We start from the raw sequence: 20,837 nt of genomic DNA, 5'->3' as shown, positions 1-20,837 counted from the left end.
GCTCTGAAAAAAACAAACAAAAACATTGACACATCAGACTATCTGCTTTTCTGTAAAAATTGTAGAGTAACTTTAAAATGAAATTTACCTTGAAATGAAATTTTAACTTTTTGAAATATCAGTTTTTTCCGAAAGTGAAACAAATATAATTTTTACATATGCCTGGCACCTCTTGAGTCCAGCAATAATAAAAACTTTCTAAAAGGATTTAATCATAGTGTGTAGAGAAAAGTCACAGCTGAACCTTACAATGAGATGTGATTGCAGGGTCAATTTTGTGATTTCACCTTGCATAGCTGTCTTTCGACAGCATATTCCTGCTCGCAGTGTCATTTCCAAAGTGGTCCATGCGTATTTTACAGATTCTGTGGATCACACCCACATTCTCTCCTACACACAGCAGATTTTCTTCACTACTTAAAAAAAATAAAAATATCATTTGCTTCTTTTCTCATTTCTGTTTAATTAGTGAAAAAGGGGCAATATTAGACAAACACAAACTATTCCTTCTTAATTAACCCTGATATACTGACATCTCCAAGAAATTCTTAGCCTAAATCAAACATATTCTGAGGAGAACATACAGGTCTCATTGACTGTAGAAGCTCAAACCAAATGATATAATTTGTGCGTTAGTCCTGTACTATATGACATGTAATTTCTGACCTCAAAGGAAAGACTGATCATTACTTCTTCCATCTGATATTTATGAAATGTTGCCTAGCATGTCTGGCAGAGTCAGTAATACATTTTCCTCTTTTTCTGTTTTGTGTCTTGTTTCTATAGCATCTGAGTTTTGTGTGATTTCTCATAAAACATTCTCAAGTTTCACCCACACAGGCCATCTGGACTGTAGTTAATATTTTAGGACCTATCCCTTTAACTTTGATGTACTTTCTTGTAACTGCTAAAACATGGTGATATCTCTTCCTTCTGTCTTGAGAACCTCCCCCTCACAAACCCAGACATATCAGAGGAACCAAGGGTTTGGTACTGCCAGCAGCTGAAATCTTTCAAATATCTTGTAATTTATTTTTTTTTCAAATCTGAGAAAATATATTGTGAGAAAAAGAAATCTCTGCGTTCTCAAGAGAAAATATTTTACCATAATGACAGGAATAAAGTCCTAACATCTCAAAATATTGTACTAAAAAATAAGTTTCATGTTGTTGGTTTTTGGAACCTATTTGTTGCATTAGGTAATACCATGATAAACAGCAGTGTACCATGCTGCATTTGACTGATGACATTGTCAATACTGTATCTTGGTCCCTATCTTCACCTGAACTTGTTTTCTTCTCATGTTCATTGAACTGCATCTGAGTAAATGTTTTATGAACCAGTAAGGTTCATTCTACTCCTACAGAGTTGGGATGTTCTGTGAGGACCATAAGGTGGTATATTTTGCTCTGATTTAACCCTGAAACATATCTTAAATAGCTCAGTCACTTTTGCAATATTTTTGAGTCTGATGTTACTACTTATTTTGTTTATAATGTGAAAACAAACTTGAAAGATAACGGTCAGAAAAATGTTTCTAGGAAACAAACTGACAGTTCTCATAACACTTGTAATATGCATAGTATAGTAAGATACCAGCAATCTCATCCTTCTGAACTTCTGGGATTGTGTGATCACTGCAGTCATATTTCTCTCTTAAGGATGGGCCCACAAAAATTTTTGAGTTTTTTTCAAAAAAAAAAGCTCACTTTTCAGGCACAGGAACTAATATTAAAATTTGGATCTCTTCTCTGCCATCTGTGTCTCTCAGCCCTGACAAAATGCTCAGTAATGGGAATATGGCTTGGGCAGCAATGCATGTGAACTTACATACAATTCTAATGAGAAATTCATGGCCAAATGAGGCCAACAGAGTCACAAAGAGGAGCTGTGTGGTGTATCTGCAACTTGATAAAAGAGTAAGAGCAGAATTTATTTCCCTGGCCTCATGTATCCAGGGCATTCAACATATTCCAGGATTCTGATACCTTCAGGAGCATACATGTAGGACAGAAAGACTTTTGAAACAGCATTTGGAGATCAAGGAAGATGTCTGAAGTTTTCTCAAAGGCTCCAAGCGTCTGTGTTTAGACGGAATTGAACTCTAGATTTTGTTGACCTTTCCTGAGATAAAACTTAATCATCACACGCATGTATCCACATTTAAATCTCATAATCTCTAAATGTAACTCAAGGAGAATGTAATAGTGGAGAGTTGAAGAGTTGTCATGAAAGAGACAATAGATTAGGAATCACTAAAATCTGATTAATAGAGGTTACTGTGAGGTGGAGGATTCTCGTCACTACTGCAAGTGGCATGTGAAACTTGGTAATATGACAACGTTCTCCCTTTTTTGTCAAGTGAAGATCAAATTTGTTACCTCTCCTGAGCTTCAGAAGTTGTATTGCAGCTACTGTTATATAGTTCTGTCTGCTGTGTGTATGAAATTCATGGTAAATGATAGCAAATTCTTTGACATTTGCCACAGTTTATTTTTCTTCTTTTGTTGTTTGTTTTCAGTCTGCTGCAGAAATCTGATCACCATAGCATGCTTGCCAAAGTATCATAGAAACAGGGAAGGTAGGGAGGGTACTAGTGATTTTGCCAAATAATTTAGATCGAGTATGCTGTAGACTGTACAGATCTCTCTGCCTAGAAAGTGACACATTGGTTTGCTTTTGAACTACTGTATTTCACACATTTCTAGTTTTTGTTTAAATATTTTTTATCTGTAAAGCAGAATGCAACTCTATAATGCATTCAGGTGTCTGCTTGTCACTAAAGAGTTAAAAAATATTTTAACTGGCTAGACTGGGATACTGATCCATAAATTCTGCACCTCATCCTTCTTCCAAGCTTTCACAAAGTCGTGCAAAACTGAAAAGTGGAGATTCAGCATAAATGTATGAAAAGATATTTTAGATGGGATTATAAGACTACATCAGAAAAAAAAAAAAACAACAAAGCGTTTTCTGAAAGGTAGTACAGGGGGACTTGAAACTCTACAAAAGTATGAGGGTATCTTCACAGAATCATAGAAATGTAGGATAGTTTGGGTTGGATTAAAGTTGTCATTAAATAGAGGATTAAAATACAATATTTTATGCAAAATTCTAAACTTTGTTGAAAAACAACCACCTTCAGAAAATCTTGATGAAAATACTTGATTCATCAATATATTTTCCACTGCCCTTTCTGCATATTTGTGGCAGAATGAAGAAATGTCTGCAGAAACATGTTTCTAATCTGATGAAAGACATGAACACAAACATTTTAAGGAATATATTTTTCCCTCTGATAAAGAACCTTCACATTTCTGTGAAACGGGGCTGGCTCAGGAAAAGATTTTTCATCTTTTACAATGTGTCTTTGAGGGCAAGAGCTAAATCTTGTAAATCTGTTAACAACATGTAACAATCTGTTAAACTAGGAATTTTTGTGTCTGAACTGAGTATAGAATCAGGATACATGCTTGTGTTTTTTTGCATGTATATACAAGAAGATTGTCTCAGAACAAATCTGCTTTTAGAAACATTTACCTTCAGAAAATGTGCCCTTCTTTGCAATGATCATAAGGACTAAGAGCAGCAGAGGGCTTTATTCTAGTTCTGTGTCCACATGCATTTGAGCTTCATTGAAAACTTGTCTAGTTTTCCTGTCTTTGCCATAACTGTATGTTAGTCCTACAGAAAAAAATGCAGTACATGTTGTTTTGTTTTAAGACAGGGCTATAAAAAATTGAAAATTCTCCCACAGTCTTTACCTCAGCTTATATCATCCCTTACACATATCCTTCCTCTCCTCTCAGTTCCCCACAGTTGTCCACTTCCTAATTTCTCTTATGTATGACAGCAAAGTAGAGCAACTTTAAATACTGGGATTTCTTTTGCATACACGACATATTTGTAAAGATTGCTTGCTGAAAGTCATCTACTTTGCTTTGCTTTTTTTTTTTTTTTTTTTTTTTTAATGATGTGAAACATGACTGCTTTCTTAAGCAATAAGTTGTCAGATGGAATGCATAAAGCAGACACAGCATGCCACTGGTGAATGCTGGCTATTCAGCTCCTCCACTAACTGTTGAAATTTCTATTTATAGCTCATGCTTTGTAAGTCAGAATTCTCGTTTAATGGATGAAATATCCAAATATTCAATCTAAAAGCATATTGCTTTTTTGATGTATAATTCATTGAAGTTTAACTGTTTTTACAATCAGTCTTAGGATATCACTGTCCCAATTTTATTGCGAGTGCGAGACCAACCTTTCTCCAGACCAGCTGCCTGTCAATCAGACGTCACTCACGGAGGCCCCTGAGCAATTCTCTCCTCTAATTAGAGATGGAAAAGTAACAGTTTAGATTTGTTCATGGATTTCAGTGCTGGCAGATGTGGGTTGTTGGCTTTTTTCTTTTTCCATCAAGTAGACTAGTAAACCTTAAGCACGAGATAGACAAGACTGCTTCTAAATTTCATCATTAAAACTCACACCATCCTGTCCATGAAAGACATATGTATTTCTGTTGTGGTAGTATAAGTTTTTGGTGGTTTTTTTGTTTTGTTTTTGTTTTTTTGTTTTTTTGTTTTTTTGTTTTTTTGTTTTTTTGTTTTTGTTTTGTTTTTGTTTGTTTGTTTTTGTGGAAGATCACTATTTTGATAGATGTTTATTAGCACACAGAAATATTTAAAGCATTTTTTCACAGGAAAGTTAAAGGTTATATCTCTGTTAGGATATGTTAATAAGCTGTACACTCTCAATATAGGCATACAGGTATGAATATTCAGAATTTAATACCTATTAAATTTACTGCATTGTAATTAATTCCTAGATACAACGGTGATTTAGTCTGAATCTGTCTTCTAGCACAGAGAAAATTCTCAGGAATGGAAAAAATCCATGTTATTTTTTCACTATCCTCAGTAAGCCCCTTGGCTATTCCTATATACTCTCACTCGAGTTAATATTGCAGTTGTTTTTATTTGAAGAGTCAAAGGGAGCCAGAGAAGTCATTTTTCAAGCTTACAATTCCATGCCAGTTACAAATCTCAGTTTTATCTGTTACTTAGGTTCATATGGTTCATACTGGTTGCACACCTCTAACCATTTTTAAAAAGTAAGAAGAATTCAGATGTAATTGGTTTATTGCTCAAAGCCTTAAGCTAGGGATATTTTGAGAGTGTTAGTTTCTTAGTACAGAAGAGAATGAAAGTACACTATTTTGCATTGTTACTCCTTACAAGATGTGTGATCCTCTTTACCCATTTTGTTTTTTCATGAAGCTGGCTTTGGATTTTCATAGGTGACAGAATGTGACCTGCCCTGCTCTGTTCTCTACAGTAGACCTGAATGCTCATACAGCCAAAGATCTTCCACCCTCACCCTTGCACTCAACGTCTTTGAATATTCCAAGTGTAGATATTCCTGCTATGATCTCTTTTGCTAGTTTCATTGCTTTTCCTTGGTCTAGATGCTTTCCTTGGTTTAGATGCTGCAAAGCAAGCTTTCATTATTATGCATGCCTATCCTTGGGCTCTTAAACATGGGTGCTGTACACGTTCCAAAGCCAAACGTATTTCAGCTGAGTTCTAGCAATTTCATTCATTACAAGGATTACCTGATCAGAGGAATAGTGTCAAGGCCTTCACTAGTACTGACTGCAAGTAATTCAGTAGAAGGAAGGATGTATGATATAACCCAGCACATTCCAAGATCTTATAAGTTCAAAGAATATAATGTGAGAAAAGCTGGATTTTTACAAAGAAAGAAATAAAAAATCAAGATGATAGATGGTCAGGAGAAGCCGAGAATATAGGTCTGGGAATGATATTTAAGGAAGAATGACACTTTTTGCTATTAGATCTGGACAAAATATTGATACTAAATAATTGTTACTGGAAAAAAAATAATCTTATTTGCAAATAATAAATACTCCTTTCTTCCTACATCTGATTTGAATAGTAGAAAGGAAAAACAACAACAACATCAACAACCAAGCCATCAACAAATAATGGCTCACAAAGAAAATGCATATTCTTCTAAAAGATGCCTAATAGTTGCATTTTGTTCACTGTAATTCATGAATGCTACTTTGTTGGAGTGCAATTACACAGCATGAATACATTGTGGTACGCTACTTTACTTTTTATAAGCATATATCCACAAGCAGCCACTAGATCTGATGAATCTTATTATTATTAGTTCTGTGGACATTATAGTTTTACCTCTTGAAGATGTCCTTTCCATGGCTAGTTCAGTGTCAAAGAAGGAAGTATTACTAAGTAAAGTAGCTCCATGCATCTTTCCCTTATTTCTAATAATCACAGTCTCTTTAAAGTTAGATTAACTTGTCTTTTCCTGAAGGCTAAATCATTCAGTTTGAATGTATGAGCAGCATGGAGAAAGTAGGGGGATAGAAGAAAAATTGAATAATCTTTTTAGAGGGGCTATGGGAATTCTCAGCAAATTCAACAGGTCATTGCCACTGCTAGGATCATTGCCAGAAATTTACATTTTTATACCTGTGAAGCATGAGGTATCCTCCAAAGCAGGATAAGATTTCCTTGGGCATTTTGATGCTTTTTTATATATTTTTCTGCATTATACATGGTTAGTTATTCAGGGACCTAGAACAGATAGCTGTGGAAGCAGAAGGGAAGGGACAGACATGCTGTTTATTGGCTTATAGTCAGTTGGTAAAAGCTTTGGAGCTGTTTTCCACTATGAGTAGATTAGTGAGACAGGCTGAGCAAGCCTACATCCATCTTTGTGAATGACTTTGCATTTTTTTTTTTTTAATTCATATAAAAATACAAGCAAAAATCAAACCATACCAAACCAAAACAAAAAACACCCAACCATTTACACTAGAGGGGGCTCTATGGCATCTTAAGACTCACAGAGACATTCCAGTGTAGTCAAAAGAGCAAAATACACAGTTCAGCTAAGTAGTTCAGCTGTTAGACAGCACTAAAATGTCTAAAATGATCAATTATATTGTAGGGATCCAGAATTTCCTGAAATCAGTGCTGGAAACATGTTAGATTGTTCAAATTGTCATCCTAGTTTGCAAAGGTAACTTCAACAGACAGTCATGTAATAGCACTTGGCTACTGTACCAAAAATAATAACTTTGGTTTACTCTGTCTTTCATTGTTACTCTAAAAATACAGAGTGCAAATCAGAAGAAATTACTAGAGTTTAACCAGGCTTGACAATGAATTGTTGGTATTTATGTGAATTCCATTTAAAGCAAAAGGTCAGGCCACACATTCATGAAACTCAGTCCTGACTGAAAATATTTGACAGCTACAGTAAGTGTGGCTAAGTTTTCTGGTTTGTGATCAGAAATTCAAATGCTTTAATTCAAAATTTGATTCCAGATTCTGCACTATACAAACAGATAATGCCAAAAATGGCATAACATTGTTGGAGCTGTGTGGTATTTCACAGTTTAGTGTTCACATTGGGAATCTTACCGTGATGGTGGAATACCCTTGACAAATGCATTTAGTCACTCATCATTTGCCATTTACTGCAGTGCCTTGATGGATCAGTGCCCAGAAGCCACTGCACACCTCTTCAGCCTCTGTGTCGAGAGAAAGCACTTCAGTAGCTTTTCTGCAAGGAGTTTTTAACCCTTGCTTTTGAATTCTTGGGTATGTTCAAGGAAGAGGATGAAATACATGGGAGGGGCAACTTTCCCATTTTCCCTTGCAGTTACCAGCTGAGAGAAAAAAGATTTCTATTGAGAAAGCACGTGGTAGATTTTGAGGGTTGAATGTGAGATGAGTTATGTTAGCAATCTAGTTCTTGTTCATGCATGTTGAGTGCCAGTTTGTCCAGTGCACCATGAAGCAAGGGTGATCTCAGCAACGACTCAGGAAAAACAAAACAAAACGAAGCAAAGATCATTGTGCAGAAAAAGTGACACAAAGGAAGGTTCACCCCCACTGCAGTGCAGTGGGTGGCATCAGAACCTCTGGCTCCTTCAGAAAGAGGCAGAACGTACTGTCTGAAGCTCTGGGGAGAATTTCTAATTTCACTGAAGTCAGCAACAAGGAGAATTGTACAAAGATGCCTGAAACTAACATGATTCAGTTAATAGAGGTGGACAAAAACAAAACTTTGCACTTGGTAATTGATCCTGTTGCTCTCTTTAATTTGCTGTTGCTGCAAATTCCCTAAGTAGAAGGAAAAAAAAAAAAAAGGAAGAAACTACGCTGACACATCATGCCAAAGCTTTCAACATTTCTGTGTATATTGTTATTTAATTTATAATTTGCACTGCAATCTGTATTAGTCCAATTAATATTACAGAAATTATTAACAAATAGTCATTGAGAGCACAGTTTTTCTTTAGATTTGCATTTCAGAAATGTGATAATTCTCATGGTTTGAATTGTTAGTATAAATAGCAAATAAGTCCTTTTTAAAGTCATTTTGGGATCCCTTTTCCATCTTGCCTGACCTGTCTGTTTTTCTGGGGAGTGGTTAACACAGCTGTCGTGAGAAATCAAAGGGAAAAAAAACAGGAGATGGGAGGGTAGTTGTACATTCCATCTCTCTTCTGTCGTCTCTTAATGCTCTCTTCTACCTACTCTCTTCCTTTTATCTGTTGTTCCTATTAGCTGTCTTTCTTCTTTGTGATGCTTTCATTAATAAATTATGTTTAAAATTCCCTTGCTAATATACACCTTTCTCTTTCCCTCTTTTCTTCCATCTTTTCCCATTGTCCAAAGTTGTAAATTCACTTCCTGTTCTTTAATCTGTTCCCCTTCTTGTAGTCATTTTATTTCAGTTCTGCTTCCTGCCCTGCCTCAGTGTTTCTTAAATACATGATTCTTTCTCTTCTTCTCTCTTTCTTTTAAGGTGTTGATACCATATTCTCACAGCAAGGAAGTGCAAAGTGGGGATAGGGATAGCAGGAGTGGTAGGAAGCTGCTTTGTCATCCATGAGCTGACAGAGCAGCAGGTAACTGCAAATAAATGTGTCTGAATGAATTCTCTCTATCCTGGGACCAGTATGGTAAAGAAGCACACTATGAAAACACTGAACACAGTCCATCAGCAGTTCACGCTGTTGCTTATAGCTTTTGGGCCATTCCAACCTAATTCAGAAATGATGAAGCTAAGTCAGCCTAGTTCTTCACACAGTAGTAGTTTACTTTCAGACATAATAAAGCATAAATCTTTTGCTTTCTGTCTTGCTGCTTAAAAAGTAAAACTACCTTAAAAGATGTGTTCTTTTCTAATAGGAGGAAAAATTTGGGATACTGTGAAAACCCCACGGAATAGCATAATGGGGAAACAGAACTAATAGAAAGAAAACTTTAAAATTATTTATCTTGCTGATTGTATATTTAAAAAGGCGAATATACCACAATAATCATCCAGGTTTTTTGCCTTCAGCCTGTCTGAGGCCATGTGGTTTGGAGATCTGATCACTAGTCCGAAAACGAAAGGCTGTGTGCAAGATTTCTGGGGTGTTTTTTCCTGGAAAAGGTGAGAGGACAAAAGCAGAAATCTATGACATAAACTTAATGCCTTATAAGGAAAATATCCATTTATTTATTTGTTTACCTATCTATCTATCTTTGTAGATACATATATAGAGAGATCCCTATGTTTCAAGCTGTCACTAAATTGGAGGCAGGTATTTCTTTTATCTGAGAATAAGGTTAAAAATTCTAAATTTGATGTAACAGCTTGAACTAAGAGAATTGGATTTTCGTATTTGTTTTGCTTGTTCACATTCACTGTTCAGTATTTTCTGGCGTTATGCATGGAATTTCCATCAGTAAAGACAATTCTACCTCTTTGGAGACAGAATGATGCTGTAGCAGAAGATAGTGTTTGAACATTCAAACTGCATTTTGTAACAACCATTCTTGCTTAATACACCTCAAAATGTTTTGTGTCATACAGTGTCTGTGTGATTTTGAAATCATTTCCAAACTGATACTTTGGGTGAGCATTATTAGCTGGCATCTTGTTGTACAAATCAATCATTACCTTCTCATCTGTGTTTGTGTTGTTGTTCAGTACTTTTATTTCCTCTATAGAGGAAGCTTTGGTTGTTTGTCTTTCAAACCAACACTTCTTTTTCAACAGCTTCCTTTCCTTTTTTTCTTTTAAATTAGCAGTCCTCTGCCAATTTTCTCTTTCTTCTTTATTTCTTCCTTTCTCTTTTTTTTTTTTCTTCTGCTGTGTAACTAAAGCAATTTTCAGATTATATCAGCTTTTAATAAGCATTATTTAAATTTGATTTGCACTTTTAAGAGCATCACTAGAGGGCAGTATTGATTAAATTAGCATACAGAACAACAGGCGCACTCTAGCGCTCAGTGAAAACTCGAAGGCAGAAAAGCCTCAAGTATAAATATACTTGCACTGTTAATAAATGACTGTCATACTCATTTTCCATCGTATTCTACATGTGTAAATTAATGGTCATCTTTATATCCATGTGTATTAGATATTGCTACATATAATTCAATGCAGGTAAAAGAACATTCTGGGTATTATTTTTATGAAAAAGAAAGTGCATGGAGCTTGCTAGAAAGTAGAAGGCATTGAAATTGTTGTAAATTATTATTTACATTCACGAATTTATTAGATATAACTATAATAGTCGTGATTTTTTAATAATAAATGTAAACAAAGGTTTATTATATGCTGTTTCTCAGGGAAAATGTTTGCTGTAAAAAATAAATATCTTCTAATTAATTAACTATCTCCTTGAAGAAACTTAGAACAGAACATTTTAAAATAATGGACAGCAAAGATAATCAAAATTTTAAATGAAGACATTGACTCATTTGTTCTTATTGATTTACAGGTCTCCTGACAAATACAGCAACACAGAATCCTCGTAGGAGTGGTTTAGGCTCTGTATGAGCTACTTAACTTAGTCAAGTTTCACTGCTGTGGACCATCATCCATTATATGTCATCAACTCAACTGTCTGTTTATCTGTATCTCATGAAAGACAGCATAATTTCTCTACATTATGAGCTAAAGTTTGTTCTACCATACTAAGGATCGCTGGACTAAGGAATATAGAAAAAAGAGATATGCTTGGGCATTAGCAATACAAAAAAGTTCATGGTTAATGTTTCATCTGCGTTATACACCACTGCTGGACTTGCTGTTACCTACATGTTTTAATCTGAAGAGTCTGCTACAATGAAGAGTATCATCCCAATCAGCCTTAGAGAAGACTGTTTTGCCTATGGGAGGACACTGAGGTGCAAAAGAGAAACTCTTCTTGTGCCCTAAACTGTCTGAATTGCTTTTATTTTCTTATACTTTCAATATATACAATAGACCAAAGAGCAAAATCTATTTTAAAGTGGACACAATCTTACTGTTAACAGAGTTATGTTGTTAAATCGTAGGGGGTCTCCACAAAGACATGATTCCAGCTTTCACAAAGCTGAGATGTTGTCCAGCAGAAGTCTTTATGGAAAGCTGCAGTAAAAACTAACCCAGAGACCAGCTCTTGAAATGACACATTTGAGAGAACGTAATGGAGCACTGAAAGGAAATGACCTATGTTTGAAAAACTTGGGACAAAAAGAACATAAACTGTCTACAAGGCACCTTTATTCCTCTGTACTTAGATTGACTTTCTCGTACTAAAATCATTTTCAGTTTTAACCAGTTAAACATGCCTCTTCTACAGTTCCATTTTTGATAGTTAAAGTTGGATAATACAGTATTTGCAAAGAGCATGTTTGGTCATCTGTGGCCTATGTCTCATCTGATACACCATTTAGCACCAGAAAGCAAATTAAAGAGAAAACAAAAGTAACACTTGTTTGAAAGAGATCATTAAATGTATTTTGAAAAGCCTAAAGTTATATATTTAACAGTTTTTATATGTTGTATATTTGTAGAAAATCCTATTTAACAATTAACGTGATGACTCTGACAGTCATGACAAGTGGTTCAGAGTTAAGTTGTGTTTTATTACTTCAGTTGTCTCTGAAGTGACTGGTGTCGTTTGCTTTCTTCCATTGGGACATTCTGGATGTAAAGCATGACGAGAGAGGACTGTGTAGAAAAAGCAAAGAATAATGTTGTTTATATTACATAAATGCATTCAACCATTGCACTGTTAGAAGGCTTTTTTTTTTAATTTTTTTTTTTTTTTTTTGTCTTTATGTACTGATAAAAATAGAGTGTAAAATATTTTACTCATTGCTCTTTGTAGCAAGTTTTGTTTTTTTTTCTTTCTCGCTCTCTCTCTCTCTGTTCTTCTCTTTCTTTCCCCCTACTTTTATGTAATACAGTCTAAGGGTCTGTTTGCAGCCTATTCCTTTCAGTGTTTACCTCATTATTAGAAAGCCCACTATTTTAGTATTATTGGTTAGCAAAAGTTTAACCAAGACAGCAAAGAAGAGGGGGAAAATGTGAAAAAACAGAGAAACAACAACAACAAAAAACTTATTCCCTTTTTATGTGTAAGTTTGGTTCGTAATAGTATGATACAATCAAGAAGGGAGCTTAATTTCTTCCTGGCAAATGTATTATGGTTTCAAATATACTACCTAATACTCCAATTAACTTTTAATGTTATGCTAGTTCTATGCTACTAAAGAAAAATATATAGAGATTGTTCAAGTGACCATAGATGAAAGGTTCAAAAATGAAAAGTCGATTAAAGAACTTTTTTGAAGGCCTGTTCCAGTATAGGTCTCTGCTTATTTAATGCAGAAGTTGAAGGAAAGATGAAAGATAGATGATTTTGTCTTCAAATAAAATAAATATATACAAAATTATTATTTAATCGTAGGATTTTGACCAGTGTCAAGGTAGCAATCAAAGCCCAGCCACTTGAAAAGTGTTATGGACTGACTGCACTATAAATGACAAATGTCAGGTTTAAAATGTCATGCAATAAGTGATGGTAAATACATTTACTGTATATGTAGACCTCAAGAGCCAGATCCCTCACTCTACCAACTCTCTGTTTTGATTTATTTAAAAGGGAGTGTAGTAGCCTTATTTAGTTAACACAGTACAATTAAAGATGTTACATCATTTTGTTGCTTTACAGTATTCAGTTTTGTGTTGGTTCAGTTAAATTATGAAAAATAAAGAAAATCCTTTTATAAGTGAGACTTCCGTTCCGTGAGCGTGACATGAGCATGGTAAGACTTAGCAATGGAATGTGAAATCAGGGACATGAATCATATACTGAAACTGAAGTTTCACCCTTCCCTTTTCATGTCCTGTGTACATTCGTTCTGGTGTGCTCAGTTTTAGATCAGATTAAGGTCATTTGTCCTCTGGAAACCAGATCCCACTAGAGGATCTAAGAATGGACATCTATAATCTTTAAATTCATAGTTTCCAATCAGTTCTGAACATGCAATGTTATGTCTGTATTCTGAGTACCTCAAACACTGAACAAAAGATGCACACTGTTTACATGGTCTATTCTGGACAAAAATATAAGAGACAAAAATGTTGGGATTATTTATCAGAGATCAGTTAGATTATTCAGTGTGCAACAGACACATCAGGACACTTAGAATGTTTTTATTTTCCCACCTCCTCTATAAAGTATTTCAAACAAACAAAATATACAGTCTGTTGATGTGAATTATGAGCTTAAGAGCAGTGGTGAAATGTTTGTCTCTCAGGAACAATATGTTTTCAGTTTATTGTGAGCTTCTAATTTAAAGAAAAAAAAAAAAAGTTCCATAAAAAAAGCATTTCTGAAACTATGTCATGTGCCTCTTCCAATGCTGCATTTGAAACACGGAGGAGAATGTCTTAATAGCCTTCATTACTCAGCTTGGTCACAAGGAACTTTTCAAAATATGCTTGAAACAGACCAGAAGAATACAGAAAATGACATAATAGATAAAAACAGCCTCTTGAAATGAAATAAAACTGTAAACGGTTTTTGAAAAAGCTTCTTTATAGCTTATGTTTGCCAAGGTGAGGTCAGATGTAACTAGTGCTGTTAATGTTTAACTGTTTAGATATTTAAAATCTGAGATATCAAATGGAGCAGATATTAATATGCTATAGCAATCAATGTGACACATTGTTTTCTAAAGTGCTGATTATGATTTTATTTTATTTTATCTCTCCCCAAATCAGTTCTTAGCAGTAGCTCAGGTTTTATACATGTAATATCCTCAGTCATTCACTTGTTTATAGAAACTATATTCACATACCGTTGCATAAATACTTAACTCAGGCACTGTACTATGGCATATTCATAGAATCATAGAATCATTAAGGTTGGAAAAGACCTCTGAGATCATCTAGTCCAACTGTCCTCCTACCACCAATATGGTGGTATAGCTATACTATGTTCCGTAGTACAACATTTACACATTACTTGAACACCTCCAGGGAGGGGCAGTGACTCCACCACCTCCCCAGGCAGCCTGTTCCAGTGACTGACCACGCTTTCAGAGAAACAGTTTTTCCTAATATCCAACCTGAACCTCGCCTGATGCAAGATAATGATAGAGACATTTTGTCTGCAAGTGGGAATGGCTTACTCTGTGGTAGATAATAGAGTTTCTACCATTAGTTGTTTGTTCTATGAAATAGTTCTGGAATAGCGAGGGTTAAAACTGAATTTAGCTCACCAGTTTAGAGATTAAGAGAAGTGACATTCAGCACAATTGTGAGTACTATTCGGAGTTTCCAGAAGAAGATAATCAACACTATCACTGAAGGACCTATATGGTTATGAGGAGCAACTGAACTACAAGCTAGTAAATTGACAGTTTGAAAGGCAAATCACAGTAATGACTATTTGAGTCATTGAACTACTGTAAAAAGAAAAGCACAACACTGGAATTTAAAATAAATAAATAAATAAATGAGTAAGGGTAGAAATGATTTGCAGCTACTGTTCTCTCTCTTGCTGAAAACCTTCCCTGATATCCCAACAACAGTACTATGATTGTGGCTAGAATTGGTTGATATCCCTCAGAGGAGTATGCAGATGAAAGTCATACGTCACCTTTGTGTTAAAATTATTATAGAATTTGTGGTGAAAATTATTATAGAATCACAGAATCATTAAATACCAAGGTTGGAAAAGACCTCCTAGGTCATCCAGTCCAGCCATCCACCTTCCAGCAGTATTTCCCCAGTAAACTATGTCCCTTCGTACAACATCATTATAAAGGCCTAGAGAACATGGTACATATACTTAATTCAGAAACAGCACATTCTTGTTTTTATTTTATGCAAGTTTTATAAATTATGCTCTTTTTATTAATTTGTCATACTCTTTGTCAACAGAGAGTGAGAAATATCAAGCCAGTTCAGTTTCTTCTTGGTTGATGTCATGTCTTAACTGTAAGCTTTTTAATATTGCTAGGTTCTCAGGTAACAAAATATGGCATAGCCCTCCCTGAAGTAAATTTGCTTCTGAACTTCTAGTTTCTGGTCAGTGTGTGCTTTATGCCTTTGAGAAAAAGAAGTCTTGTTATATATATACATTTTTTTACTTTACAAAGATACAGAAGTTATAACTAAGAAATTATGATACTTTCTTCTGCATTTTTCCTAATGCCTTAGTACACTGGCACACTGAAGCAGAGAATATTAGATTGGGCTTAGACAAATAAAGATGGACAGGAAACAATATTCTATAGCTGAAATCTAGTTGAGGCATGAATAAAGAAAAGAGGCCAAGAAAGAAACTGAAAGTAAGGCCAGAGAAGATTAAAGATTTTTCATTTCAAAGTAGCTAAATTCTTAACATTTAATAAGTGCAGGGGAGCCAAAAGGATTAAAAAATGAAATGAGGAAATAAGAAAAGAAATATTTCTTATAATATAGGTATAATAATTTAACTAATTATAATTAGTTAAAATATTATATAATATAGTTGTCTTATTTTGGGATATAAGTCCCATTAAAATTTGAAAGCCATGGGTAACATATAAAGAATAATTCTGTCACAAATTAAAAATAAGCTAAGAAATGTGAGAAAAGTGAAAGTAAATTGCAGTAAGTCAAAATAGACAGTGACTAATGCGGAGCCATTCTATGGCAGAATCAACATAAGTTCCTGAATTTCTTCATAATCTGAATGAAATATCAACAAAGGCTGCATGATTTGTTAGTATCAATAAATTAAACTCACAAGTCACTGAAGGTGTGGAAGACGTGTGAATATCTAAAGGCAGAAAACATGCAATAAAGTATTACTTTTAAAAAATGGAAAACTGAAAATCAGGCATTTCGATTCATCATTTGTCATTCCAGCAAACCCCTTATGGCCTCAGGAATGTAAAACTTTAGAGCATGTACAAAAAGGGGAAAAATTGTTTTGTTCTGCTGTTGAGACTGATAGTAATGTTGGCTTGAAGCTGCTTAATTCCTAAGTCAAATTACTGATTTTATGTGGTAAATTGATGTTAGATATGTTTTTTCAGAGTTCAGGCAAGACACTGGAAGACTCTTAGGATGAATCTATAGTCACAAAGCATGAAATGCCTTATAATGTCCTGCATAGATGGCTTGGAGAGACCATGACCGCAGTTTCCTAGGTGTGAAGTTGCCAACATCAGGCTAGTGAAAGTGATGTTAAGCACCCTGATGTAGTGCATGGATTCTGTGAAATAAATAAACAAATAAATTTTATTAGTACAGCTGATCAGTTTATATCAGGAAGCAACTTTTCTGAAAATATTAACAAATAACATGTAAAACACAGCTAAAGTATAATAATTAGGAGAGGATGTTAATATATGTAGGTCACTCTGAAAGTAATATCTCTTCTTTATTTCCATGGGATCTACAGTAGATGTAAAGAGCACAATAAAAATATTTGATAGAGCAAATTCTCAGCTACACAATGATCTTTTTCAACAGAATCAACATTATTACCTGTGCATTTTTATTTGCGAGGAGCAAGAGCCTTCATATCTTGCACGTAAAAATCTGCATGGCTGCCTGATACACGGCTTGTTTTTCACATTGCTGAAACATTCCACTGTTTGGTCTCTAAAAATGTTGAGTTAGAACTGATGAATGTCAGTGGATGTGAGTTTTTCCACATAGAGGAATTCAATGACACGTCTTTGCATCATATACACTTCCATGTCAGATGCCATTTTGTCAGACTGCCCCTCTGCTGCCATCTGTCTCATGGCAACAAAATGTAATGGTATATTGGGAAGAAGGTTCAACTTATACTGCTATACCACCAACATCAGCCTCTGATGTAGTGTGCCAACATAATAAAATAAGAGGCATTACTTTCAGAGCAACCCTCCTATATACACAAAAAAGCAAAAATGTGTCAAAAATGTAATAAAAGGGAAAAAAAAGTACAAAATTTCTGTAAAGATCTTTCAGAACAACTATGTAAAATTTTAGGAGTTCAATCTTCACAGCTATCTATCTGAGGAGTATGTAATCAAAGAAACAATGTAATCATTTGCATAGATCAATTTAAATTATCAAAGTAATCTAACCACTGCCTCAGTGGGCTAAGTAACAATCAGCAAGTGCTCCTGCCTTCCATCATTGCATAGGAAGAATCCTATATAAATATTCCTGTACAGTCAAGAAGATAGTTTAGTACAGGCAAAACTACATGTCAGCCTTGCAAGGTAGAGATTTTTGTGGTAGGAAATTCTGACATCAGCTGTCATCTGGAATGTCTTGCTGAGTAGTGAAGGTACTGCTGAAAGATTTGCTGTAGCAAACTGAGCCACTTGTTAAAATACAAAAGAACTGCACATAACTCACAGAGCCTCAGTAAAGGGGGCCTTCCCAACACAATGAGTAATACAAATATTAGGGTAAATACATTTATGCTGTTATGTGAGAAGACATTTAGTCTTCTATATGCAGAACATGTCCACGTAGACTGATGAAAATAAATGTGTGCAAATTCTGTCCCTCCTGACAGTCACTTCCATGCTAATGTGTTTAATCTGACTTCAGAGCAGAAATGCAACACAGACACCATCTTTAATACATATTAGTCTAATTGATATGCTGCTACCAAACAATAAAAAAGTATGTGGAGTCTTAAAGAGAAGTATACATGCATTTGATAAAAATGACAGTTCTTCAGCGAGCGCAGATAACACTTGCACGACACTGGTAATGGAATATGAAGGCCATTCAAAGCAAATCGAAGGATCGTGAGCTCTGGAAAAGTAGATATTCTGGCTGAGTGAATAATAATGATCTTTCTTTGCATAAGTAACCAAACATCCACAAAAATGAGGATAATCACAAATAATTGTAATGCCACCCAAGCTCCTTGTTGTCTTATTCTCACTCAATCTACTACAATCATAGGAGAATGTGCAGTACAAATACTCAATAGCACTTATAACTCCAAGCATTCCTGTGATTGCTTTTACTGTAATAACTGTAATGAATTTAGCCCAGGTACCTTACTGTCTATTATGTTCAGATTTTAAATTACCCTGAAAGTGAGTCCACCTACTCTTCTGGAAGAAATGCAGAAACTTTAGGCTGCATCTTTGTATGTTCCAGGTACTTCTCACTGTATGAAGAAGCAGGGAACATCAGGAATAAATGTGCCAAGAGTGGAAAGCTTTGTCTAAGAACAACTGAACTTTGTAGCTGGAAACAACAACAACAACAACAAAGAAAACTATATTTAAGGGCCTGAAGACAGAAGTGAACTTGTGGAAGTTTAGGCTAGGTCTCTCCAGATTAAACAATTAATCATCTAGCCATCCAACCAGTCAAGAGAAACCTCAAAGGACAGAGGTTATGTATAGCATTTAAGAGCATTATTCACACTGTAGAAATCACACTTTCTCTAATTCAGCTGATCCATAAACAGAAAACTGTAATTCCAGATGCATACAGTAATATGTGCTGTCTTAACATGTAGTGAAAAACCAAGAGAAGGAATACATATGAAAGACCGCTGACATTCTGAAAGGAAGGTCCTTGTCATCAAGACTTTATTTAAAATAGAAAATAAAATTTGCAGTTGCCCTGTGTACTGCTGCCTCAGTTTAAGTTAGGGAGCATAATTCTGGGATTGTTATTCATGATGCTAAATACATTCATAACTTTCTCAAAAAAAGATTCTATACAGACAGATAATTCTACAGAAGCAGAACCAAGTTATCCCCATCATTTCTGCATTCTGGTGGCAAGGCTAGGATCTTTGGAGAGATCAGATGCAAATGAGAAATACTTGTTACCAACCAACTGACAAGACAATCAGATCTTTTGGAAACTCGTTGGTACAGAAGTGATGTCAAGTGTGACTTAGCCCTCAGTAAGTTAATATCATTACCTAGTCCAATACCTTCAAGTCCAAAAAACAGCTCTCAGAATCTGTAAAATCATGTGACTAATTTCTTATATTTGGCAGTAAAGATGGCATTTCCAGCATTTGCGGGAATTAGGTAAAACTGTAACCACAGGCAAAGCAGAAACAGGAAGTTGAATGCTTGTTTCTTGTCTTTCTAGTGCCAACAACATCCACCATTTTGGATGAAATAACTAGTCATTTCTAAATGTTACCTGTGCATAGTTATACTCTGAAACTTCCAAGATATTATATACTCCTATTAATATCCAGTTTGGGAAAAACTGGATTCACAACTAAGACTCATTTGTGATGTACAGTTTCAGTTCCCTAGCATGTGCCCAGAATTGCAGGGAGCTGAAATCCAAATGAGTTAAATTGCTTCTCAGTGTGACCAGACATAAGCATTTTGGTGAAAAAGCAAATTTTTTATTGGACTAAGCCACTAGTAGAGAAAATCTTCATAGCAGATCTTAGCTGACATGGAATCTAAGCAGCCAAGGAATAGACTAATTTTTCCTTATTTTAGATCATCGTTGTAAATACTTATTCACTTTTTCAAGGTGATTTGCCAGTGCACTGGCTACTTCTTGGTAGCTCCTTTCCGAAAAACTCACATTATTTCTTAGTAGACCATACTAGTTCTTATGAGAAATGGCTGAGCAGCTTAATTTCAGGTTATACTTAGCATGCTGAATGTATATTAAGAAGAGCGGAAGGCTGCAGGAAGTTTCTAAAAAGAGCATATAGCCAAATCTTGTGCATGTTGCACAGGAAACTCTTCCTAGCAATCAACATGGGTAGTGATACAGCTTCTTGTAGCCCAGAAAGTTTCTGAATATCTAGACGTTAAATACAAAAAAGTGAGTGGAGAAAAGCTGTTTTGGTATCTGTTATTTTAGTTGTACCCATGAGGTTAGAGCTTTCTCTGCTTCAGAAACATCTCCTTCCTTGTGGCGTAACAAATATTATGAACTGAAAGCCCCTCTTGTCAGCTTAACCAAAGAAATGTGTGTAAATAGCTCCACTGCAAGGCCAGTTCCTATTTTCATGATGATTACAGTAGTCTTCTTAGACAGCTGAACAGAGTGAATGGCAGATTCATCTCCTGCTTCACCTTTTGGGAGCAACAGTTTGGTGTTGACTTAGGATTTGTTGCAGCCTGCAGTACAGTTAGGTACAGCCAGCACCTGCACTGCAGTGACCACAAGCTGTTCTAAGTGATCTGTTTCAGGGTTGTTCAGCCTGATTTGGCTCCTTTTTTGGTTTCCGGAAGCAAGAAGTGTAGTGCAAACTAACAATCCAATTCATGATCCTGCTTTCAGCTGTAGTCCTCAGCACTTGGCCATTAGCAGGCCCTGAATTTGCTACTCTGAGGGGGTTTTGAATAGGTTGCATCATCTCAAACTACAGCATGATGGCTGCCCTTCTGTGGAAAAAAAAAATGAAAAAAAAAAAGGAGCAGAATATTTCTTCAGAATAACCCTGCTGTTCAAAAAAGAAAATTACACTTTTCCAGAAGTCTGGTACTGTTCTT

The 20,837-nt window shown here is 35.3% G+C and overlaps 1 protein-coding gene across 7 annotated transcripts in view; it reads left to right on the top strand.

Annotated features, from left to right (window-relative positions):
* The window catches only part of TAFA5 (TAFA chemokine like family member 5), a 442,754-nt gene that overhangs the window by 407,822 nt on the left and 14,095 nt on the right, over nucleotides 1-20,837 (top strand). For 4 of the 7 annotated variants that reach the window (XR_008202823.1, XR_008202825.1, XM_052668832.1 and 1 more), the window contains one exon: nucleotides 10,838-19,162. The exons of 2 other annotated variants lie outside the window; for them this stretch is intronic. Coding sequence is in view for 1 of the 5 variants with exons in the window: in XM_052668833.1 (XP_052524793.1) it covers nucleotides 10,838-10,846 (9 nt within the window). In the remaining 4 variants the exon portion in view is untranslated. Of the gene's footprint in view, nucleotides 1-9,408; nucleotides 9,502-10,837; nucleotides 19,163-20,837 lie in introns of those variants that run through there. One more of the 7 variants, XR_008202824.1, reaches the window with a different exon arrangement.

The sequence above is a fragment of the Tympanuchus pallidicinctus genome, unplaced genomic scaffold, assembly GCF_026119805.1.
Source record: "Tympanuchus pallidicinctus isolate F22 unplaced genomic scaffold, pur_lepc_1.0 scaffold8, whole genome shotgun sequence".
NCBI classification, from domain to species: Eukaryota; Metazoa; Chordata; class Aves; order Galliformes; family Phasianidae; genus Tympanuchus; species Tympanuchus pallidicinctus.
The sequence above is the reverse complement of the archived record's forward strand: the minus strand, read 5'-3'. Positions and strand labels throughout refer to the sequence as shown.